Source organism: Pseudophryne corroboree, chromosome 10, assembly GCF_028390025.1.
Source record: "Pseudophryne corroboree isolate aPseCor3 chromosome 10, aPseCor3.hap2, whole genome shotgun sequence".
Taxonomy (NCBI): Eukaryota; Metazoa; Chordata; class Amphibia; order Anura; family Myobatrachidae; genus Pseudophryne; species Pseudophryne corroboree.
In genome coordinates this window covers 337,121,546-337,147,354 of record NC_086453.1, presented here as the reverse complement: position 1 = coordinate 337,147,354, position 25,809 = coordinate 337,121,546, and the positions used below count along the sequence as shown (strand labels likewise).

The 25,809-nt window shown below is 49.3% G+C and overlaps 1 protein-coding gene across 3 annotated transcripts in view; it reads right to left on the bottom strand.

Moving 5' to 3' along the window:
- IGSF9B (immunoglobulin superfamily member 9B) overlaps window positions 1-25,809 on the bottom strand; it is a 158,536-nt gene that overhangs the window by 27,809 nt on the left and 104,918 nt on the right. For 2 of the 3 annotated variants that reach the window (XM_063943611.1, XM_063943613.1), the window contains exons 11-12: window positions 20,148-20,298; window positions 17,404-17,527 (exon numbers count right to left, since the gene is read on the bottom strand). In XM_063943611.1, coding sequence (XP_063799681.1) covers window positions 17,404-17,527; window positions 20,148-20,298 — 275 coding nt within the window. The remainder of the gene's footprint in view (window positions 1-17,403; window positions 17,528-20,147; window positions 20,299-25,809) is intronic. The other variant, XM_063943612.1, reaches the window with a different exon arrangement.

The following is a 25,809-nucleotide window of genomic DNA, read 5'->3' as shown; positions in this document are numbered from 1 at the left end:
GTAGCCTCAACCTCTTCCATTTTCCTGCACAGCATGGAGCAATGGTTTCCTCTCCCACTTACTCAGTACTTAATATAACTAATTCACTTTCACCTTCGCGTCATAAATCACTGTCGTGCTCCTACCTAGTTTTTTTTTTACTCTTTCTTCTCTCTCCTACTCACTTTTATCACCCTTCTATCCAAACTCTTCTCTCTGTAGCATCCAATTTCTGCCCCCACTATTAATATCCCCTTTCCTACATCCTTGCTTGCTAATTTGTCCCCATGAGCGGTCATGTCTCTTACACCCACCACACTCACCGGCCTACACAAGAAACAAGTCTCACACCCATAAATCATCCTAGCTTGTCCTCTTCCTCACCCTGCTCCTTCTCATGTCCTCTGGTGACATCTCATCCTTCTTGCCCTGGGACCCATGCAATCCCCACCATCTGTTCCTGCTCTTCTTTCCAGGCCAAAACTTTACCTCCCTTCTGTACTTCCAATGCCTCCATCCTTATCCACATACCTCCATCCTCTCCCTCCTCTTTCACTGTGCACTTTGGAATGAAAGATCTGTTTTCTCCCAGCAATCCACTGAGACTGTACTCTCCATACTCATCCTCCTTGGACCTCTTTGCCGCTTTCCCCTCTATGGCACACATCCTTCACTCCATTGCCTTTGTGTCACAGTGCTTTTCTGGTTTTATTGAACTGTTCCTTTAGGTTTTCTATTCCTGGCACATGCAGACATTCCACGCCCACTCTAGAGTTCCACAAGGGAACCGTGCTTTATTCCTCACATCCAGTCCCACTCCCATAACCGGTTACCTCCAGCTTAGAAATATTGCCGAAATATGCCCTTTTCTTATCAAAGATGTAACCAGAACAAAGCCACTCTCTCATCAATTCCTCCCCCTCATTCACAATGTAACCCTCACACCTGCCCTCACCCATACCCCTCACCCCTGCTATCTAGCACTGCCCTCACCCATACCCCTCACCCCTGCTATCTAGCACTGCCCTCACCCATACCCCTCACCCCTGCTATCTAGCACTGCCTTCACCCATACCCCTCACCCCTGCTATCTAGCACTGCCCTCACCCATACCCCTCACCCCTGCTATCTAGCACTGCCCTCACCCATAACCCTCACTCCTGCTATCTAGCACTGCCCTCACCCATACCCCTCACCCCTGCTATCTAGCACTCCCCTCACCCCTGCTATCTAGCACTGCCCTCACCCATACCCCTCACTCCTGCTATCTAGCACTGCCCTCACCCATACCCCTCACCCCTGCTATCTAGCACTGCCCTCACCCATACCCCTCACCCCTGCTATCTAGCACTGCCCTCACCCCTGCTATCTAACACTCCCCTCACCCATACCCCTCACCCCTGCTATCTAGCACTGCCCTCACCCATACCCCTCACTCCTGCTATCTAGCACTGCCCTCACCCCTGCTATCTAGCACTGCCCTCCCCATACCCCTCACTCCTATCTAGCACTGCCCTCACCCCTGCTATCTAGCACTGCCCTCACCCATACCCCTCACTCCTATCTAGCACTGCCCTCACCCCTGCTATCTAGCACTGCCCTCACCCATACCCCTCACTCCTGCTATCTAGCACTGCCCTCACCCATACCCCTCACTCCTGCTATCTAGCACTGCCCTCACCCCTGCTATCTAGCACTGCCCTCACCCATACCCCTCACTCCTGCTATCTAGCACTGCCCTCACCCCTGCTATCTAGCACTGCCCTCACCCATACCCCTCACCCCTGCTATCTAGCACTGCCCTCACCCATACCCCTCACCCCTCCTATCTAGCACCGCCCTCACCCATACCCCTCACCCCTGATATCTAGCACCGCCCTCACCCATACCCCTCACCCCTGCTATCTAGCACTGCCCTCACCCATACCCCTCACCCCTGCTATCTAGCACCCCCTCACCCATCGATCCTGCAGCAACTAATATTCCTCTCTGCCAATCCCTACACCGGCTCCATGTGTCCTCCAGAATCTAATTCTCTACTTCTTCCTGCTGTCAGTTACTCCAATGATCCCTTCCTATTACCAGTTACTCCAATGACTCCACTCCTGCTCTCAGTTACTCCAATGACAACTCTCCTGCTCTCAGTTACTCCAACTACCCAACCTCCTGCTCTCAGTTACTCCAAAGACCCCCCTCCTGCTGTCAGTTACTCCAATGATCCCTTCCTATTTCCAGTTACTCCAATGACTCCCCTCCTATTGTCATTTACTCCAATGACCCAACCTCCTGCTTTCAGTTACTCCACTGATCCAACCTCCTGCTGTCAGTTACTCCAATGGTCCCTTCCTATTACCAGTTACTCCGGTGCTTTGTTATGCTAATACATGTTGCATAACAGCATTTACAAAAATGGCAACACAATGAAAGGGTAGATTTACTAAAGCTTCTAAAGATTTAATGTGGAGTTGTTGCCCATAGCAACCAATCAGATTTTAGCTTTCATTTCTCAATAGCATTCTAGAAAACGAGACAGAATCCGAATGTGTCTGGGGCTGTTGGGGACAAACGTTCCCGTACACATTTCCCTGCTGTTACTAGTTCTAGAAATGACTGTGTGTAAGGGGCCCTAAACCAAACGTTGTTCAAAAATCTGTCCTCAAGACACAGTAACGGCACCAGTGCCAAGCATCGTCTGAGACCTGGAAGAAGAGCGGCTGGGAATCTTTGTGTTACTGTAAGTACTGTACAGCCGTCTATGGCTTGTGGCATGAATACTCCAAACCCACATGTCTAGTTAGTGCCACATAAGTTGTCTATTATATAGAATGACCGCTGTTGCCATTCACTTCAGTGGAATTAGTGGCGCAGTGATACACTGACTCAGTACATATAATGCAGCATTAAAGTCTGTTTTCATATTTACATATATACTCTACATAGATAATCAGATACAACACAAACAACAAAACCACAGAGGTGACCCCCTTTGAGTGTAACACACGCCCCAAACTCTAGGTGCCGCTTTAATGTCAGGATCCTAGGGTTCACATAAGAAATGGCTCTGAAAAAAAAAGGACACATCAGAGCCGCCTTGTGTAATATGAGACATCAAGCGGTGAACTGCTATGAGTTAATCACGAGTGCACACGTACCGTGCCCTCCCCTTGAAGTCCTGAATGTTTTCATTGAACGAAACGCATTGAGGCTGGACTCCTATTGGTCTACTTTGCTGTTCTGTTCCTGATGTCCAGATGAGCTCTACGTATTCTATTTAGAAGCACTTTATCGGCGGCACGTAATTCAGTCTAAGATCGCCGGAGGTGCCTTGTGATTGTCCCTTTAAAAAAAATGTCCGAGGTCGGTCAGCAACCCGCACCTCCGGCAATTTTGGACTGCTTTACACCCTGCCGTGTGTGTGTTTATATATATATATATATATATATATATATATATATATATACATATATATATAAAAACTATGCAGGCGGCACTCTGAATTCACTGCACAGCACAAGCAGGTAAGTAATAACGTTTCGAAGTTTATTCACCTCTTCATCAGATTAATCTGATGAAGAGGTGAATAAACTTCGAAACGTTATTACTTACCTGCTTGTGCTGTGCAGTTAATTCCGAGTGCCGCCTGCATCGTTTTTCTGTGAAGGACCCGTGGCTAAGTGCGGAGTCAAGGAGGGCACCGGAGCAGTATCGGACTGTGTGGGAGTGCTGCCACCAAGAACTGTATATATGTATATATATATATATATATATATATATATATATATATATATATATATATAAAATAAGATTTTACTTACCGGTAAATCTATTTCTCGTAGTCCGTAGTGGATGCTGGGGACTCCGTAAGGACCATGGGGAATAGACGGGCTCTTCAGGAGACATGGGCACTTTAAGAAAGAATTTAGATTCTGGTGTGCTCTGGCTCCTCCCTCTATGTCCCTCCTCCAGACCTCAGTTAGAGAAACTGTGCCCGGAAGAGCTGACAGTACAAGGAAAGGATTTTGGTAATCCAGGGCAAGATACATACCAGCCACACCAATCACACCGTATAACTTGTGATAAACTTACCCAGTTAACAGTATGAACAACAACAGAGCATCAGTTCAACCCTGATGCAACTATAACATAACCCTTATTTAAGCAATAACTATATACAAGCATTGCAGAAGAAGTCCGCACTTGGGACGGGCGCCCAGCATCCACTACGGACTACGAGAAATAGATTTACCGGTAAGTAAAATCTTATTTTCTCTAACGTCCTAGTGGATGCTGGGGACTCCGTAAGGACCATGGGGATTATACCAAAGCTCCCAAACGGGCGGGAGAGTGCGGATGACTCTGCAGCACCGAATGAGCAAACACAAGGTCCTCCTCACCCAGGGTATCAAACTTGTAGAACTTTGCAAAGGTGTTTGAACCTGACCAAGTAGCCGCTCGGCAAAGCTGTAATGCCGAGACCCCTCGGGCAGCCGCCCAGGAAGAGCCCACCTTCCTTGTGGAATGGGCCTTAACTGATTTAGGCAGCGGCAACCCAGCCGCAGAATGTGCCTGCTGAATCGTGTTACAGATCCAGCGAGCAATAGTTTGCTTTGAAGCAGGAGCACCCAGCTTGTTGGAAGCATACAGGATAAACAACGATTCTGTTTTCCTGACCTTAGCCGTTCTGGCTACATAAACCTTCAAAGCCCTGACCACATCCAATGACTCAGAATCCTCCAATTCAGTAGTAGCCACAGGCACCACAATAGGTTGGTTTATATGAAAGTATGAAACCACTTTCGGCAGAAAATGTGGGCAGGTCCGCAATTCTGCTCTATCCGCATGAAAAACCAGATAAGGGCTTTTATGTGACAAAGCCGCCAATTCTGACACACGCCTAGCCGAAGCCAAGGCTAATAGCATGACCACCTTCCACGTGAGATATTTCAATTCCACCGTTTTGAGTGGTTCAAACCAGTGTGATTTCAGGAAACTCAACACCACGTTAAGATCCCAAGGTGCCACTGGAGGCACAAAAGGGGGCTGAATATGCAGCACTCCCTTTACAAACGTCTGGACTTCAGGAAGAGAAGCCAGTTCTTTTTGAAAGAAAATGGATAAGGCCGAAATCTGAACCTTAATGGAACCCAATTTAAGGCCCAAAGTCACTCCCGACTGTAGGAAGTGAAGGAAACGGCCCAGCTGGAATTCCTCCGTAGGGGCCTTCCTGGCCTCACACCAAGCCACATATTTTCGCCATATACGGTGATAATGTTGAGCCGTCACATCCTTCCTAGCCTTTATCAGCGTAGGAATAACTTCATTCGGAATGCCTTTTTCTGCTAGGATCCGGCGTTCAACCGCCATGCCGTCAAACGCAGCCGCGGTAAGTCTTGGAACAGACAGGGCCCCTGTTGTAACAAGTCCTGTCTTAGAGGCAGAGGCCACGGGTCCTCTGTTAGCATTTCTTTCAGATCTGGATACCAAGTCCTTCTTGGTTAATCCGGTATAATGAGTATTGTTCTCACTCCTCTTTTTCTTATGATTCTCAGCACCTTGGGTATGAGAGGAAGAGGAGGAAATACATAGACCGACTGGAACACCCACGGTGTCACCAGTGCGTCCACAGCTATCGCCTGAGGGTCTCTTGACCTGGCGCCATATCTATGTAGCTTTTTGTTGAGGCGGGATGCCATCATGTCCACCTGTGGCAGTTCCCACCGACTTGCAATCTGCGTGAAGACTTCTTGATGAAGTCCCCAGTCTCCCGGGTGGAGGTCGTGCCTGCTGAGGAAGTCTTCTTCCCAGTTGTCCACTCCCGGAATGAACACTGCTGACAGTGCGCTTACGTGATTCTCCGCCCAGCGAAGAATTCTGGTGGCTTCTACCATCGCCACCCTGCTCCTTGTGCCGCCTTGGCGGTTTACATGAGCCACTGCGGTGATGTTGTCTTACTGAATCAGAACCGGTTGGTCGCGAAGCAGGGACTCCGCTTGACGTAGGGCGTTGTATATGGCCCTTAGTTCCAGGATGTTGATGTGAAGGCAAGTCTACTGACTTGACCACAGCCCTTGGAAATTTCTTCCCTGTGTGACTGCCCCCCACCCTCGGAGGCTTGCATCCGTGGTCACCAGGACCCAGTCCTGAATGCCGAATCTGCGACCTTCGAGAAGGTGAGCACTCTGCAGCCACCACAGGAGAGACACCCTGGCCCTGGGGGATAGGGTGATTAACCGATGCATCTGAAGATGTGATCCGGACCACTTGTCCAGTAAGTCCCATTGGAAGGTCCTCGCATGGAACCTGCCAAAGGGAATAGCCTCGTATGTATGATGCCACCATCCTTCCCAGGACTCGAGTGCAGTGATGCACTGACACCTGTTTTGGTTTTAATAGATTCCTGACCAGTGTCATGAGCTCCTGAGCTCTCTCTATCGGGAGATAAACCCTTTTCTGGTCTGTGTCTAGGATCATGCCTAGGAGAGGCAGATGAGCTGTAGGAACCAACTGCGACTTTGGAATATATAGAATCCAGCCGTGTTGCCGTTATACTTCCAGAGAAAGTGATACGCTGTTCAGCAACTGCTCTCTTGATCTCGCTTTTTATGAGGAGATCGTCCAAGTACGGAATAATAGGGACACCTTGCTTCTGCAGGAGCACCATAATTTCCGCCATTACCTTGGTGAATATTCTCGGGGCCGTGGAGAGACCAAACGGCAACGTCTGAAATTGGTAATGACAATCCTGGACTGCAATTCTGAGGTACGCCTGATGAGGTGGATAAATGGGGACATGAAGGTATGCATCCTTTATGTCCAGAGTCACCATAAAATCTCCCCCTTTCAGGCTTGCAATGACCGCTCTTAGCGATTTCATCTTGAACTTGAACTTTTTCAGGTTTATGTTCAGGGATTTTAAATTCAATATGGGTCTGACCGAACCGTCCGGTTTCGGGACTACAACATGGTCGAAAAATAACCCCCTCCTTGTTGAAGGAGGGGAACCTTGACCACCACCTGTTGAAGATACAATTTGTGAATTGCAGTTAACACTGTTTCCCTCTCGTGGGGGGAAGCCGGCAGGGCCGTCGGTGAGGGGGCATCTCCTCAAAGTCCAGCTTGTATCCCTGAGACACAATATCTATTGCCCAGGGATCTAACAGGGAGTGAACCCACTTGTGGCTGAACTTACGAAGGCGTGCCCCCACCGGGCCTAGCTCCGCCTGTGGAGCCCCAGCGACATGCGGTGGATTTTGTAGAGGCCGGGGAGGACTTCTGTTCCTGGGAACTAGCTGTGTTGTTCAGCTTCTTTCCTCTGCCCCTGCCTCTGGCAAGAAAGGACGCACCTCAGACTCTTGTTTCTTTGTTCGAAAGGCTGCATTTGATAATGTCGTGCTTTCCTAGGCTGTGCAGGAATATAAGGCAAAATATCAGAATTACCAGCTATAGCTGTGGAGACCAGGTCCGAGAACCCTTCTCCACACAATCCTCAGCCTTCCATATGCCTCTTAAGTCGGCATCATCTGTCCATTGCATATTGTACAGGACACGTCAAGCAGAAATCGACATAGCTTTGACTCTAGGACCCAGTAGACTCATGTCTCTTTGGGCATGTATATATATATATATATATATATATATATATCTCTTAAGACAGCATCTTTAATATATATATATATATATATATCTATATATACATATATATATATATATATATATATATATATATATATATACATACTAGGGTCTCAATTTCTGCTGATAAGGTACCTGTCCACGCTGCCACAGCGCTATAAACCCATGCTGACACAATCGCCGTTCTGAGTAGTGTACCAGAATGTGCACGCTAACTGCAGGATCCCTGAGGATAGCTGTTACGTCAGGGCTACCTTTTGGGCAAACGTGACACCCTAGGGGAAGATTCCCATCGTATCCTGGCCCTAGTAGGGAAAGGATACCTGATAATTCTTTGTGGGAAACTGCAGTCTCTTGTCTGGAGATTCCCGCTCTTTTTCATCATGAGAGGATTTTCCTCAGCTTTCTTCCCCTTAAACATGTGTACCCTTGTGTCAGGGACAGATGAGTCATCAATGATATGCAAATCATCTTTTATTACAATAATTATATATTGAATACTTTTCTGCCATTTTGGCTGTAACTTTGCATTATCGTAGTCGACACTGGAGTCAGACTCCGTGTCGATATCAGTGTCTATTATTTTGGATAGTGATCATTGAGAGACTCTGAAGGTCACTGCGACATAGGGACAGACATGGGTAGATTCCCTGTCTGTTCTCTAATCTTTTGTGCAATAAATTCACCTTAGCACTTAATTACACATATCCAAACAGGTGTCGGCGTTGTCGACGGAGACACCCTCTCACACACATAGTTGCTCCATCTCCTCCTTAGGGGAGCCTTTTACCGCAGACATGTCGACACACACGTACCGACACACCACACACTCAGGGAATGCTCATCTGAAGACAATTTCCCCATAAGGCCCTTTGGAGAGACAGAGAGAGAGTATGCCAGCACACACCCCAGCGCTATAAACCCAGGAATAACACAGTAACTTAATGTTAACCCAGTAGCTGCTGTTTATATTGATTTTTGCGCCTAATTATGTGCCCCCCCTCTCTTTTTACCCTCTTCTACCGTGTAACTGCAGGGGAGAGGCTGGGGAGCTTCCTCTCAGCGGTGCTGTGGAGAAAAAACATGGCGCTGGTGAGTGCTAAGGAAGAAGCCCCGCCCCCTCGACGGCGGGCTTCTGTCCCGCTTAAATATACATTTACTTGGCGGGAGCTCATACATATATACAGTGCCCAACTGTATATATGCTAAACTTTTGCCAAAGAGGTCCCAATTGCTGCCCAGGGCGCCCCCCCCTGCACCCTTACAGTGACCGGAGTATGTGGGTGTAGTGTGGGAGCAATGGCGCACAGCTGCAGTGCTGTGCGCTACCTCAGTGAAGACTGGAGTCTTCTGCCGCCAATTTCGAAGTCTTCTTGCTTCTTTCACCCGTCTTCTGTCTTCCGGCTCTGCGAGGGGGACGGCGGCGCGGCTCCGGGATCGGACGACGAGGGTGAGATCCTGTGTACGATCCCTCTGGAGCTAATGGTGTCCAGTAGCCTAAGAAGCCGGACCTATCTGCAGAGAGTAGGGCTGCTTCTCTCCCCTCAGTCCCACGATGCAGGGAGTCTGTTGCCAGCAGAGCTCCCTGAAAATAAAAAAAACCTAACAAAATACTTTCTTATAGCAAGCTCAGGAGAGCTCACTAAACAGCACCCAGCTCGTCCGGGCACAGATTCAAACTGAGGTCTGGAGGAGGGACATAGAGGGAGGAGCCAGAGCACACCAGAATCTAAATTCTTTCTTAAAGTGCCCATGTCTCCTGCGGAGCCCGTCTATTCCCCATGGTCCTTACGGAGTCCCCAGCATCCACTAGGACGTTAGAGAAATATATATATATATACACACACATACACACATCTCCTATATATTTGCCTTGTCTGTGCCTGGCCCTCTAACGCTGGGCAGAGTCACAGCGGTGGGCGGAGTCACAGAGCCCACCCACATGTGCAGCAAGTCTCTGTGCAGAGTGTTAGGTCCTGCTGCCTGTCCGCTATCAAGTGTTAGGTCCTGCTGCCTGTCCGCCATCAGCAACTCGGACTCCCCGGCCGCGGCACCAGGGGCACAACACTGCCGCCGACATACACTTACGAGGGACGGGTGGTGCAGGAGAAGCTTTTCGTAGCCCTCCCTGACCCGCGTACACAGACCCGGCGCCTCCTCCTACACGCACGGCGACAGGGGGGTCAGAGGGGTCCCGGGGGTGAAGTATACAGTCTTACAATTGCCGTCCGCCCCCCCCCCCCCCCTTAGCCTGTCACTACGTTCGGCTCGGTCGTGCCGCTGCCCTTCCCACCAGAACTGCCGCAGAAGCAGTGGCTCATGCAGCACTGAGCCAGCGATGCGGTATGCACACCTCTGCCCCAGCCTCCCGCCGGCGCCGAACACAAGGAGAGTGTCAATGCCGTCAGAAGGGGGGACACCAAAGTGCCAGCTGTACTGCTATGACAGGAGCCGAGTGAGATAAGCCTCTGCAGCACTCGCCTCCTGTTACAGAGAAGAGCCGGCACACACACTCCAGTCTCCGGGGGCAGCCAGCATCTTCAGGCAAGCTGGAAACACCCCCGGAGCGAGAGAGAAAATACCCGCAAGGCCACACCCCTTTTGAATTTAGCCACGCCCCCTTTTCGGCCGCGGCACGGGGGGGGGGGGCATATATAAACGCATGTGTATGTGTGTTGAGGAGGGGGGCTAGGGTACTTTGGAGGGGGGGGGGCCACAAGCTGTCACTGTACAGGGCCCCAAGTATTCAGTTGCCGCCCGTTCGCACGCCACATTCCAACACTGCCTCCCTCCATCCCCAGAGGCTCTAACTCCACAACACAGGGCCGGCCCGACAGCCCAGAGACGGGGGATGAAACGGACAGAGTGCGTGATACTGTGGAGGGAGATATCTCTGGACGCTGCACCAATTTTACAGGTGAGAGAGCAGCGCTGTGTCAGGTGCCAACTGGGAGCCAGGAGAGAGCTCTGCCACCCCGGTCTCACCCTTCTGGTGTCCACCCCCTCCACAACTTAACATGCTCTCTTCGTCAGCTTCCTCTCTGGGGACTCCCCTCCCTACCACCCCGCGTCTCTGTATCCCCTCCCTACCACCCCGCGTCTCTTTATCCCCTCCCTACCACCCCGCGTCTCTGTATCCCCTCCCTACCGCCCCGCATCTCTGTATCCCCTCCCTACCGCCCCGCGTCTCTGTATCCCCTCCCTACCGCCCCGCGTCTATCTGTCCCCTCCCTACCGCCCTGCGTCTCTGTATTCCCGCCTGCGTCTCTGTATCACCTCCCTACCGCCCTGCGTCTCTCTGTCCCCTCCCTACCGCCCTGCGTCTCTGTATTCCCGCCCTGCATCTCTGTATCCCCTCCCTACCACCCCGCGTCTCTGTATCCCCTCCCTACCACCCCGCGTCTCTGTATCCCCTCCCTACCGCCCCGCGTCTCTCTGTCCTCTCCCTACCGCCCTGCGTCTCTGTATCCCCTCCCTACCACCCCGCGTCTCTGAATCCCCTCCCTACCACCCCGCGTCTCTGTATCCCCTCCCTACCGCCCTGCGTCTCTCTGTCCCCTCCCTACCGCCCTGCGTCTCTGTATTCCCGCCTGCGTCTCTGTATCCCCTCCCTACCGCCCCGCGTCTCTCTGTCCCCTCCCTACCGCCCTGCGTCTCTGTATTCCCGCCCTGCATCTCTGTGTCCCCTCCCTACCGCCCTGCATCTCTGTATCCCCTCCCTGTACTCCGCGTCTCTGTCCCCTCCCTACCGCCCTGCGTCTCTGTATTCCCTCCCTACCGCCCTGCGTCTCTGTATCCCCTCCCTACCACCCTGCGTCTCTGTATCCCCTCCCTACCACCCTGCGTCTCTGTATCCCCTCCCTACCACCCCGCGTCTCTGTATCCCCTCCCTACCGCCCCGCGTCTCTGTATCCCCTCCCTACCGCCCCGCGTCTCTCTGTCCTCTCCCTACCGCCCTGCGTCTCTGTATCCCCTCCCTACCACCCCGCGTCTCTGTATCCCCTCCCTACCACCCCGCGTCTCTGTATCCCCTCCCTACTACCCTGCGTCTCTCTGTCCCCTCCCTACCGCCCTGCGTCTCTGTATTCCCGCCTGCGTCTCTGTATCCCCTCCCTACCGCCCCGCGTCTCTCTGTCCGCTCCCTACCGCCCTGCGTCTCTGTATTCCCGCCCTGCGTCTCTGTGTCCCCTCCCTACCGCCCTGCATCTCTGTATCCCCTCCCTTTACTCCGCGTCTGTCCCCTCCCTACCGCCCTGCGTCTCTGTATTCCCTCCCTACCACCCCACGTCTCTGTATCCCCTCCCTACCACCCCGCGTCTCTGTATCCCCTCCCTACCGCCCCGCGTCTCTGTATCCCCTCCCTACCGCCCCGCGTCTCTGTATCCCCTCCCTACCGCCCCGCGTCTCTGTATCCCCTCCCTACCACCCCGCGTCTCTCTGTCCCCTCCCTACCGCCCTGCGTCTCTGTATTCCCGCCTGCGTCTCTGTATCACCTCCCTACCACCCTGCGTCTCTCTGTCCCCTCCCTACCGCCCTGCGTCTCTGTATTCCCGCCCTGCGCCTCTGTATCCCCTCCCTACCACCCCGCGTCTCTGTATCCCCTCCCTACCACCCCGCGTCTCTGTATCCCCTCCCTACCGCCCCGCGTCTCTCTGTCCTCTCCCTACCGCCCTGCGTCTCTGTATCCCCTCCCTACCACCCCGCGTCTCTGTATCCCCTCCCTACCACCCCGCGTCTCTGTATCCCCTCCCTACCACCCCGCGTCTCTGTATCCCCTCCCTACTACCCTGCGTCTCTCTGTCCCCTCCCTACCGCCCTGCGTCTCTGTATTCCCGCCTGCGTCTCTGTATCCCCTCCCTACCGCCCCGCGTCTCTCTGTCCCCTCCCTACCGCCCTGCGTCTCTGTATTCCCGCCCTGCGTCTCTGTGTCCCCTCCCTACCGCCCTGCATCTCTGTATCCCCTCCCTGTACTCCGCGTCTCTGTCCCCTCCCTACCGCCCTGCGTCTCTGTATTCCCTCCCTACCGCCCTGCGTCTCTGTATCCCCTCCCTACCACCCTGCGTCTCTGTATCCCCTCCCTACCGCCCTGCGTCTCTGTATCCCCTCCCTACTGCCCTGTGTCTCTGTATCCCCTCCCTACCACCCTGCGTCTCTGTATCCCCTCCCTACCACCCTGCGTCTCTGTATCCCCTCCCTACTGCCCTGTGTCTCTGTATCCCCTCCCTACCACCCTGAGTCTCTGTATTCCCTCCCTACCGCCCTGCGTTTCTGTATCCCCTCCCTACCGCCCCGCCTCTCTCTGTCCCCTCCTTACCGCCCCGCGTCTCTGTATCCCCTCCCTACTGCCTCTCTGTATCCCCTCCCTACCACCCTGAGTCTCTGTATCCCCTCCCTACTGCCTCTCTGTATCCCCTCCCTACCACCCTGAGTCTCTGTATTCCCTCCCTACCGCCCTGCGTCTCTGTATCCCCTCCCTACCGCCCCGCCTCTCTCTGTCCCCTCCTTACCGCCCAGCGTCTCTGTATCCCCTCCCTACCGCCCCGCCTCTCTCTGTCCCCTCCTTACCGACCAGCGTCTCTGTATCCCCTCCCTACCGCCCAGCATCTCTGTATCTCCTCCCTACCGCCCCTCTGTATCCCCTCCCTACCGCCCCACTTCTCTGTGTCCCCTCCTTACCCCCCTGTGCCCATACAGGGTCCATACAACCGGCTCCTGGATACCCCCCTGACAAACCCTCACCAGGAGTACAGGAGCCATAACCCCCTGCGGTGCCCCCCATAGTTACCGGTATATCGGTGATGCTCCGCTCTGCCGCCTCATCCTTATCCCTCACACACCAAGCGCAGGGCGCAAGCCCAGCACCAAGCACATGACCGCGCTGCATAGCCATTGGCCCTGGGAGCAGCGCCAGGCTTCGCACCCTCCTCCTACTGCACCTGAGGGAGACGCGCACATAGCAGAGGGAACTGGTGCACCTGAGCCCTGCGGCCGCGTGGAGGGTTCGCGTGCGCAACATGTCCGCATCACTACACCTGAAGGATGGTACGGTGTAGAGAGAGGACACAGCTGCCCCTGTTCCGCATTGTAGCAGCACTCCTCTGTGTCTGATGACACCATTTACCTCTTCATGCGGGTATGTCTATACCACATACATCCTTATCAGTGTCCTATATATTGTTACACATAACATCACATAGTTATAGGTCCCGCACCCCCCCCCCCACCTGCATCCACCCCCCACCCGCAGCATCTACAGACTCCCTGCCTCATAATCGTGCCCTGCAGCCACTCTTCAAGCCATCGCAAGGGACTACTCCCCTCTCACCATCGGACACCCTTTCGTCATGCACTATTTAACCACTAACAAACCTAGGAAGGCAGCTAATACTCCATATAATACAAATATTGAACCCCAGCAAAGTGGCCTGGGGTCTAGGGGCGTAGCCCCTTTCGACGGTGTGAAGAGCGCCCGTAGGGCGCGATGAAGCACCTAGTACATACATATACACTCTATTGTTTTGCCTACAAAACTTTAGTGAATGGCTGTAAGGTATGTCCTCTTCACAGATGGATAAGGCAGCTTCTAGCTTTTTTGCCAGTCTCCAATGATACAGTATGTCTGATGAAAATACCAGCATATGGTGTAATATGTTTAAAACCCATTTATATATATATCTCCATCCAACACAAATATACCCTTATCCCACACCTATCGGCAGCAGCACTTGGAGGAACCTCTGTTAGTAGGAACCACAAAACACATAGATATACAAAATAATTCAAGAGTGCGCTAATCTATTATGGAACTAGATTATATCCAATTTTCCCTCATCATATTAGAATGGGCAACCGTACATAGAGCTTAAATATAAGGAATATCTGAGGGGGAGAGGGACACAATTTGTGTACTTCTTCTTGTTCAAAATGTACAGTAAGATCCAGTGCTCTTGACCCTTGTTGGCTAATACTGGTGGGAGGTAATCCTGCAACAATACCCACTCACCAGAAATTCACCCAAAACAAAGAGCCAAATGGCCAATCAGTAAAAGAGTTATTTTCAATTCTAAAACAATAGCACAGTATATATAAAATCAAGTGATCACTTAACGTACATAAAACTTTGGTCACATCCAATACAGGAGAGTGTGTGATGATAACCTTCCTCCACCCGGTTCTGGTGTGGAATCTTTGGAAAGGTCCTCTCAGAATTTGGACTCTACACTAGGTGTTGGTGAAACCCTACGCGTTTCGTCCTAAAGACAACTTCTTCAGAGGTAAAGATCAAAGGCCTTTTATAAAGAGAGTGTATGATAATTTCATCAGAACATTTGTTACACCAGACCGATGTAGACTTCAAATGTCATTGATGGGAGAACAACTGTGTGTTGCCCTTAAAAGGACACAACCCAATTATTAGATCATTGTAAAAGAATGGACCTTTCAAACATTCATGTAGCCTACAGAGTAAGTAACATGCAAAAACGTTGTGTCTCAAAACAGCCATATCTGTAGTGAATGGAGTGGACCCTTCAACAGAATTGTACACACACTTCTGGTTCTTTCTTTAAGTGAATGCCACAGAGTTGTGTTCTGGTCTCCAGCTCCAAGATTATTGAAAGGTCCATTATTTTACAGTGATCTAATAATTGGGTCGTGTCCTTTTAAGGGCAACACACAGTCGTTCTCCCATCAATGAAATTTGAAGTCTACATCGGTCTGGTGTAACAAATGTTCTGATGAAATTATCATACACTCTCCATATAGAAGGCCTTTGATCTTTACCCCTGAAGAAGTCCTTTTTAGGACAAAACGCGCAGGGTTTCACCAACACCTAGTGTAGAGTCCAAATTCTGAGAGGACCTTTCAAAAGATTCCACACCGGAACCGGGTGGAGGAAGGTTATCATCACACACTCTCCTGTATTGGATGTGACCAAAGTTTTATGTACGTTAAGTGATTACTTGATTTTTTTATATACTGTGCTATTGTTTTAGAACTGAAAATAAATCTTTTACTGATTGACCATTTGGCTCTTGGTTTTGGGTGAATTTCTGGTGAGTGGGTATTGTTGCAGTATTACCTCCCACCAGTATTGGACTACAAGGGTCAAGAGCACTGGATCTTAGGGTCTAATTCAGACCTGTTCGCTCGCTAGGGTTTTTTTTGCAGTCCTGCGTTCGCATAGTCGCCGCCCATAGGGAAGTGTATTTTCGCTTTGCAAGTGTGTGAACGCATGTGTAGCAGAACTGTACAAACAGATCTTGTGCAGTCTCTGAGAAGCCCAGGACTTACTCAGCCGCTGCCATCACTTCAGCCTGTCCGGGACCGGAATTGACGTCAGGAACCCTCCCTGCAAACGCTTGGACACGCCTGCGTTTTTCCAAACACTCCTAGAAAATGTTCAGTTGCCACCCACAAACGCTTTCTCCCTGTCAATCTCCTGCGAACGCCCGTGCGAATGGATCCTTTGCACAAACCCATCGCTGAGCGGCGATACGCTTTGTACCCGTGCGATGCGCCTGCGCATTGCGGTGCATGTGCAGTTTAGACCTGATCACAGGCTATACGAAAACGCAGCCTAGCAATCAGGTCTGAATTAGGCCCTTACTGTACATTTTGAACAAGAAGAAGTACACAAATTGTATCCCTCTGCCCCTCATGTATTCCTTATATTTAAGTTCTATGTATGGTTGCCTATTCCAATATGATGAGGGAGAATTGGATATAATCTAATTCCATAATAGATTAGCGCTCTCTGGAATTATTTTGTGTATTATATATATATATATATATATATATATATATATATATATATATAAAAAATTTTTTTTTACATCATTACATGGTATGTGTGCACTTGGGATCAACTTATATTACACTGTTTGAGGTCTCCATTTCTATATTACAATAAGAGGCACCCTTGTGTTCTTTTTTCTATATATATATATATATTTTATTATTTCTCTCTTCACGTATGCATAAACCAGATAAACTGTGTATATATACATCTCTCTCTCTCTCTCTCTCTCTCTCTCTCTATATATATATATCTATATCATACATTGACAAATCTTTTACCACAGTAGGAAGCCAGCATTTATATCATGATTTAATATATACACAGTACATGTGTGTGTGTGTGTGTGTGTGTGTGTGTGTGTGTGTGTGTGTGTGTGTGTGTGAGTGAGTGAGTGTTTGGGATATACATACATCATGTATGTTATATATATATATATATATATATATACACACATACATACATACATATATACACATACACTATATATATATATATATCTATCTATCTATCTATCTATCTATCTATCTACATATAATATATATATATATATATATATATATATATACTCTTTGTGTCCGGCACTCAATCCCTCCTTCTTGCGATGCCCCGGTGCCCTCCAACACACGTATGATATATATAATATCAATGGCGGCACTCAAAGGGACTTGAAATAGCGTAAAAAAGGAGACCAAACTCCTTTGGTCTCCTTTTTTACGCTAATTCAAGTCCCTTTGAGTGCCACCAGGAGTTTGGTCTCCTTTTTTACGCTATTTCAAGTCCCTTTGAGTGCCGCCATTGATATCATATACATATACATATATATATATATATATATATATATACACATACACACACACACACACATATGGAAAGCTATCTATATGTTCCGGCAGGAGTACACTGAGGGACAGGGGCATCATCTCCAAGCACAGAGTGGCAGACATACACACACGGTGGCGATAGAAGCTGCAAGGCATGCTGGGCTGACTCACAGAGCGCCATACCAAACTGAGAATGTCTGCTCAAATCCTCCGTCGTATCCAACTTCCCAGGACACGTTCGCCGTGTTCATAGACACCAGGACACGAACATTGGATGGGGCATGGGGGCTGGTGCCTAAACCAAAATAAAGACGTGACAGAATACATCACACATAATAATGCAATATCACCTTAACAAAGCAAGACTGAAAAGACAACTAGAAAAATAACGAAAAACTGACACTTTTCTCGCAAATGCCCAGAATGCAAGACAGAGGGCTATAGGCTCTATATCCGTACTGGAGGAGCGGGCGCATGCTGCATTCGGTATGATATGATATGCGATCATACGATATCAGCCGTATCGCATGCGATATCGCATAATGGGGGTCATTCCGAGTTAATCGTAGCTTCCCGGCCCACAGCGGCTGCGTGTGACGTCACGCAGCCGATGCGGTCCGCCCCCCGTTCGGTCCGGCCAAACCCACGAAACGGCGGCCAAACGCCGCCGTTCCGCCCCCTCCCGCCCAGCGATCGCCTCTGCCCGTCAATTAGGCAGAGGTGATCGCATCCCTGTTACAGCCTTCGGCCGTCTGGCTTGCGCCGGCGCACTACGGCGCCGGCGCATGCGCAGCAGGGACCCGTTTGCTCTGCTGCGTTAAAACGCAGTGAGCGAACGGGTCAGAATGACCCCCAATATGTACACTGCCTAAGGTACACAGGTGTACGAGGGATGACTGTGGAATGTTTGGACAGCAGAAGGTCGCACAGACCGAGGGGGGAGTGGGTGCATCTTACTAATCATGGAGCAGGTGCATTTGACCACCTACTGTACTAACGGGATGTAAAGGCATTCCAGTTCTCAGCAATGTCACTGCATGTATGTACTGTAGGAGAACTGATCATTCTCTGCCTACAGCTGTACTTTGATAGGATGTGCAGATGGAGCCCTGCTCATCTATCCCTTGATTTGGATCAAGTGAGCCAGTGCTGTAATGACATAATCCCCTGCTGTAATGACTTAATCCCCTGCTGTATTGTTCTCTCTGTATTGTATTGCACCTGAGAACAATAGATGAAAGGCTTATGCTAATAAACCTTGCTGCACCATGGCGCACCAGAGAAGGCTAGCTGAGCGAGACTCCAACTGTAACAATTATCTCCCACAATTTTATCACATGAGCTTTGGAGAAATGTACTTGAAAATTAAACCCTTTTTCTTTTTGCGCTGGATTTTACTTTCATTCATGATTAAACATTGTTACAATTGATATGTCTTATGGTCTGTACACACATTAGCTCCAGGAGCGATATCGCACAGTGACGTCATGCCACGGCCGGGCTGAACATGCAGCTTTTGGACGATAGCTGCATGCACAGACGAGGGAGGGGTGCGATAAAGATGCGCGGGAGTGCGCGCCGTTCATCGCCCGCAGCATACACACTGGGCGATACTGTAAACGGTAATCCGCGATAAGGGCCCCTGAAGCCGCGGTAACACATAGGATTTGGGACTTATTCCCGATCCAATGTGTTTTCGTGCGATCGCTGGTCCAATTTCGGCAAATCAAAACGGCCTTTAATTGGATACAGCGATAATGACCATCGGTCATACATAGCGATATCCGGCCGTTTTGATTGCCCGAAGCAGCATCGGGGCTAATAGGATACCGCCCTTAGTGTTTAACAGGGCTTCTTTTATGCTTTTTACTTTTTTGGTTACCTTTTGGGGGGCGATAGTTTATCCCAACTGGTATTGGAAGCCGCAGTCTATTCACTCACATAGAAGGTTAGCCCTAGATTATTGTACTAGTAATGGATAGGCTTGTTATAAAATAGATGCGGCCTATCTCTGTTAGTGGCTTGTGACACTGGGGCAGATGTACCACAGCTTGGAGAGAAATAAAGTGAAGAGAGATAAAGGGGGACATGTACTAAGCAGTGATAAAAGTAGAGAAGTGAGCCAGTGGAGAAGTTGCCCATGGCAACCAATCAGCTGCTCTGTATAATTTTATAGTATGCAAATTATAAATGTTACGTTAATGCTGATTGGTTGCCATGGGCAACTTCTCCACTTTTATCACTGCTTAGTACATCTCCCCAAAAGTACCAACCAATCAGCTCCTAGCTGTGATTTTTCAAACAGCCTGTAACATGGCAGTTAGGAGCTGATTGGCTGGTACTCTCTCTCTCCAGTGTTTGGTACATCTCCCCCACTGTGAGGCAATGTAACGCTTTAGTGAACCATGTGCATAGCTTTTTTCTTCTGGTTTGCTTTCAGCAGTCTTCAAATTGTGTGGTTCCGAACTGATCCAAAAGTGGTTTGGATCTCCTGAGGAAATCTGATCAGAGTCCCGGTTCGTATCTTCCTGCGGTTCGGAATTTGGATTGCAAGAATTACATGATTCCAGAAGTTTTTTGATCCATTTTTAAGAAATCCAAAACCAAAGGATCAGAATGGAGTGCAATGCATGATGCCACATAACACTGTTCAGCACTTCTGGAAACGAGTCTCAATATGCGACTATACCGGAACCCCTGCACAGAGAGGGTGACCACCAGGGACCATCTGCCTGACACTAACTCCAGATGACAGTCAAATAAGTGACAGCCATGCAGGTTTATTCAAAGAGAACAAGCTGCTCTCAGTAGTCAATGGTCATAGAAACATGGAGTTTGACGGCAGACAAGAACCATTTGGCCCATCTAGTCATATGGAGATTTAGCAGGTGACAGCTGGAAGTCTGTGTACTTACCGATAACCGTGAGGTGGGCACTGGCAGTGATACTGGTCACAACATTGCTAGCCACACATTCCCATTCCCCGTGGTCTTCCTTACTGAGAGATCTAAATTGTAAGGAGCCGCTGGGCAGCACACTGTACTTGCTGGTAGAGGGCCTCCCGACCTAGAACACAGACAGAGTATACTTCATAACTAGATAAGGGCCTCCCGACCTAGAACACAGACAGAGCATACTGCATAACTAGAAAAGGGCCTCCTGACCTAGAACACAGACAGTGCATACAGCATAAATAGAAAGGGCCTCCTGACCTAGAACACAGACAGGCATACTGTATAACTAGAAAAGGCCCTCCCAATCTAGAACACAGACAGAGCATACTGCATAACTAGAAAAGGACCTCCCGATCTAGAACACAGACAGAGCATACTGCATAACTAGAAAAAGGGCCTCCTGACCTAGAACAGAGACAGAGCATACTGCATAACTAGAAAAATGCCTCCCGATCAAGAGCAAACAGAGCATACTGCATAACTAGAGATGTGTCTCCCGATCTAGAACACAGACAGAGCATACTGCAGAACTAGAAAAGGGCCTCCTGACCTATAACACAGACAGTGCATACTACATAAATAGAAAGGGCCTCCTGACATAGAACACAGACAGAGCATACTGTATAACTAAAAAAGGGCCTCCCAACCTAGAACAGAGACCGAGCATACTGCATAACTAGAAAAGGGCCTCCCAATCTAGAACACACACAGAGCATACTGCATAACTAGAAAAGGGCCTCATGACCTAGAACACAGACAGTGCATACTGCATAAATAGAAAGGGCCTCCTGACCTAGAACACAGACAGAGCATACTGTATAACTAGAAAAGAGCCTCCTGACCTAGAACACAGACAGAGCATACTGCATAACTAGAAAAATGCCTCCCGATCTAGAACAAACAGAGCATACTGCATAACTAGAAAACTGCCTCCCAATCTAGAACACAGTCAGAGCATACTGTATAACTAGAAAAGGGCCTCCCAATCTAGAACACAGACAGAGCATACTGCATAACTAGAAAAGGGCCTCCTGGCCTAGAACACAGACAGTGCATACTGCTTAACTAGAAAGGGCCTCATGACCTAGAACACAGACAGAGCATAGTGCATAACTAGAAAAGGGCCTCCAAACCTAGAACACAGAGTATACTACAGAACTACAAAAGGGCCTCCTGACCTAGAACACAGACAGCATACTGCATAACTAGAAAAGGGCCTCCCGACCTAGAACACAGACTATGCATACTACAGAACTAGAAAAGGGCCTCCTGACCTAGAACACACAGAGTGCATACTACAGAACTAGAAAAGGGCCTCATGACCTAGAACACAGAGACTATAACCTGCAATACTGGAAGAGGGTCTCCTGACTTCAGTGAAATGTGCCACACACACAAAAAGGAAAAAAGTGTGACTTTGTTCTAAGCACAGACAGACATTATATTACACATTTGGAAGTTAGACTTCTCGCCTAGACACAAACGTCAGCCGCCCACATTAAGGGTTCTGATGATTCTGAGGCGCACGCTATTGCATGCTATAAGCTCCGGTGTGCATGTCTGCATCTTACTGTACAAGGGCTGAGACGCCCACTTTAAGCATGTTCTGATGCCACCATCGAAAACTGCACAAAAGCTACGGCAGATCTTACATCTGAGTATGGCTTCGCTTCCAATGTCAGTGATTAAGCGACTTTGTGGTCTAATTACTAAGCCTTGGATGGAGATAAATTGGAGAGAGATTTTTTTTTTTTGGGGGGGGGGGATTCAACTGTTTGAAAAGTCAGTTGGTTGTCTGTTTTTTCCTATCTAATAGACAGGAAAAGACAGGCAGCCAACCGACTTTTCAAATAATTGAATTCCCCCCTTAAAGTACCAACCAACCAGCTCCTAACTGTCATTTTTCAACACAGCCTGACATGACAGGAGCTGATTGGTTGGTGCTTTATCTTCATCCAAGGCTTAGTAAATAGACCCCTGTGTACTGTATGCCACCACTTCAAAGACACGCCAATAAGATGGAGCATTTTCATGTGTCTGAATAGCCACTTCACAGGAACGTACAGTAATATTCACGCTAGGCTATTTTAACAGGGCGCCGCTTCCAGGCGGGATCCCTAGTAGAGCACATTTCCACTACGTTTCTCATCCCATACATCATCCTGGCAGAAGACAGACAGCTGGATCCAGACAGTTAGAATCCCGAAGGGTACCAGGAAGTAGGAGGAGGGGTTAGGCACTAGGGGGAGGGTTAGGGTTAGGCTGCGGAGGGCAACACGGTTAGGGTTAGGCTGTGGGAGGGGTGGGTTAAGTTTAGGACTCGGGGTAGGGTGACCATACTTAAAGAGATCTGTCGGGATTCCAATGTCGGTCTTCTGACTGCTGGGATTTTGTAACCAACCCCACCGATACACTTATCCTTTTACTCACAACTTTAACTACTCAATCAAGCTGGAGGAAGTAATAGGTTAGAAGAATAATGGAAAAGCGTCCGTATAGAGGAAATTACCCAATCTGGGCAGGAAGTCCAGCTAATGGTCACAGAAAGCACTCGCATGCAGGCACTTTACGGAGGTGGAAAGAGTTATACTCTTATGTGTGAGCAAGGAGGTGACAAAGGACATCCTCACACGACCATGGGCAGCTTATACTCCTATTGTGTAATTAGTAAACGACCTTCACAGAGTACGGTTCAAAACTGGGAGAGGGCATCCTAACACAGAGGAGAGCCACCAGACTTGTCCCACTGGTGGCAGAGCAGCAAAACTAATCATATTGCTGTAAGAGGGCCTCCAGAACCACAACACTATAGATGGGGGAGCTTCTGCCACAACGGAAAGACACAAAGCTCAGTAATAAAATTAGAAGACTACATGCCCCTTGTAACCAGAACATGGGACTTAACGCAAGTAGAAGGTGGCCTTGGAGATACACAGAACTCACTACACTAGTTGAAGAGCCTCCAGACTGTGACCAGAGACACAGGACTTGCCACACTAGTTGGAAGTCAGATTTAAAGCTAGACAGATAAACAGATCTCATTGCACTAATGGAAGACAGCTTCCCAAAACGGACCAGAAACACCGTACACACTACACTAGGGGGTAAAAGCCCCCTAACCAGCAGCAGACACTGGTGGAAGATGGCCTCCCAACGTACTGTAGAGCACAGGACTCACACATCTTCAACCTTCTGATATGACGTAAAGACACATACAGTAAGTCTGCAAAAAGCTGAAGTCCATGCCTGCTCGCACTCAAAACATAGGACTCGCCCTGTTGCTGTAAGATAGCTTCCAAACCAGGATGAGACGCAGGCAACTACTTATTTTAGTAGATGATTGCCTGCTAAGCAGAAACACAGACAAAAGAAGTCTCTACACTTATGGAAGGAAGCCTTCAAACCTGAAACGGATGCAAAGAACTCACTAAACAGAAACATAGCATTCCCTAAACTAGTGACCTCCCAACCTAGCAAAGACACATAAACTAGGGAAAGAAAGCCTCCTAACCTGAAAAAGAAATGCAGGATTTACTACACTAGTGAAAGAGCCTCCCAACCTGAAACAGAGGCATTGGACTCATACACTAGTGAAAGAGCCTCCCAACCTGAAACAGAGGCACTGGACTCATACACTAGTGAAAGAGCCTCCCAACCTGAAACAGAGGCATTGGACTCATACACTAGTGAAAGAGCCTCCCAACCTGAATCAGAGGCATTGGACTTATACACTAGTGAATGACAGCCTCCCAACCTGAAAAAGAGGCATTGGACTCATAAACTAGTGAAAGAGCCTCCCAACCTGAATCAGAGGCATTGGACTCATACACTAGTGCATAACAGCCTCCAAACCTGAAACAGAGGCATTGGACTCATACACTAGTGAATGACAGCCTCCAAACCTGAAACAGAGGCATTGGACTCATAAACTAGTGAAAGAGCCTCCCAACCTGAATCAGAGGCATTGGACTCATACACTAGTGAATGACAGCCTCCCAACCTGAAACAGAGGCATTGGACTCATACACTAGTGAAAGAGCCTCCCAACCTGAAACAGAGGCATTGGACTCATACACTAGTGAATGACAGCCTCCAAACCTGAAACAGAGGCATTGGACTCATACACTAGTGAATGACAGCCTCCAAACCTGAAACAGAGGCATTGGACTCATACACTAGTGAATGATAGCCTCCAAACCTGAAATGGAGAAACAGGACTCACCACACTGGTGAAAGATAGCCTGCTAACCTGAAACAGGAACACAAGACTCACAACAATAATGAAAGACAGCCTCCCAACATGAAATGGAAACATAGGACTCACTACACTAGTGAAAGACAGCCTGCAAATCTAAAAGACAACAGTTTCCAAACCTAGAAAGGAACAGGACTCACTACACTAGTGGAAGACAACCTCCCATCATGGGACAGACACAGGACTCACTACATTACAGCCCGAGGGGCTTCTGGCTGGAAGCAAAAAAATTAAACTCACTAAGAATTAGAAGAGTGCATCCCACTTGTAATTGAGACACGGGACTCAATATATAACTGGACGATGACCTCCAAACCTAGAACAAAGACACAGCACTCATTATTACTGGGAGATGGCTAAGCAACCTGAAACATAGACGCAGTGCTCACTATACTAGTGCAAGATGGCTTCCTACGTGTAACTCAAGTCTCCCTGCACTAGTGGAAGACAGCGGGCTTCCTACGTGTAACAGGTCTCCCTACACTAGTGCAAGACAGAGGGCTTCCTACGTGTAACACAAGTCTCCCTGCACTAGTGGAAGACAGTGGGCTTCCTACGTGTAACACAGGTCTCCCTACACTAGCGGAAGACAGCAGGCTTCCTACGTGTAACAGGTCTCCCTACACTAGTGCCAGACAGTGGGCTTCCTACGTGTAACACAGGTCTCCCTACACTAGCGGAAGACAGCAGGCTTCCTACGTGTAACAGGTCTCCCTACACTAGTGCAAGACAGAGGGCTTCCTACGTGTAACACAAGTCTCCCTGCACTAGTGGAAGACAGTGGGCTTCCTACGTGTAACAGGTCTCCCTACACTAGCGGAAGACAGCAGGCTTCCTACGTGTAACACAGGTCTCCCTGCACTAGTGCCAGACAGTGGGCTTCCTACGTGTAACACAGGTCTCCCTACACTAGCGGAAGACAGCAGGCTTCCTACGTGTAACAGGTCTCCCTACACTAGTGCCAGACAGTGGGCTTCCTACGTGTAACAGGTCTCCCTACACTAGTGCAAGACAGAGGGCTTCCTACGTGTAACACAAGTCTCCCTGCACTAGTGGAAGACAGCGGGCTTCCTAGGTGTAACACAAGTCTACCTACACTAGCAGAAGACAGCGGGCTTCCTACGTGTAACACAGGTCTCTCTACACTAGCAGAAGACATCAGGCTTCCTACGTGTAACAGGTCTCCCTGCACTAGTGGAAGACATCAGGCTTCCTGTCAGGAATCTGCATTCTCCGTCGCATCACTACTGTGGAACTACAGGTTCCAGCAGTTCAGTTCTGTTCCAGTTTTCAGTCTACTGCAGCCTGGAGTACACAGTGCTTCAGCTAACCCACAGCTGATCTGAACACCTAATCCAGCGGGGTGTG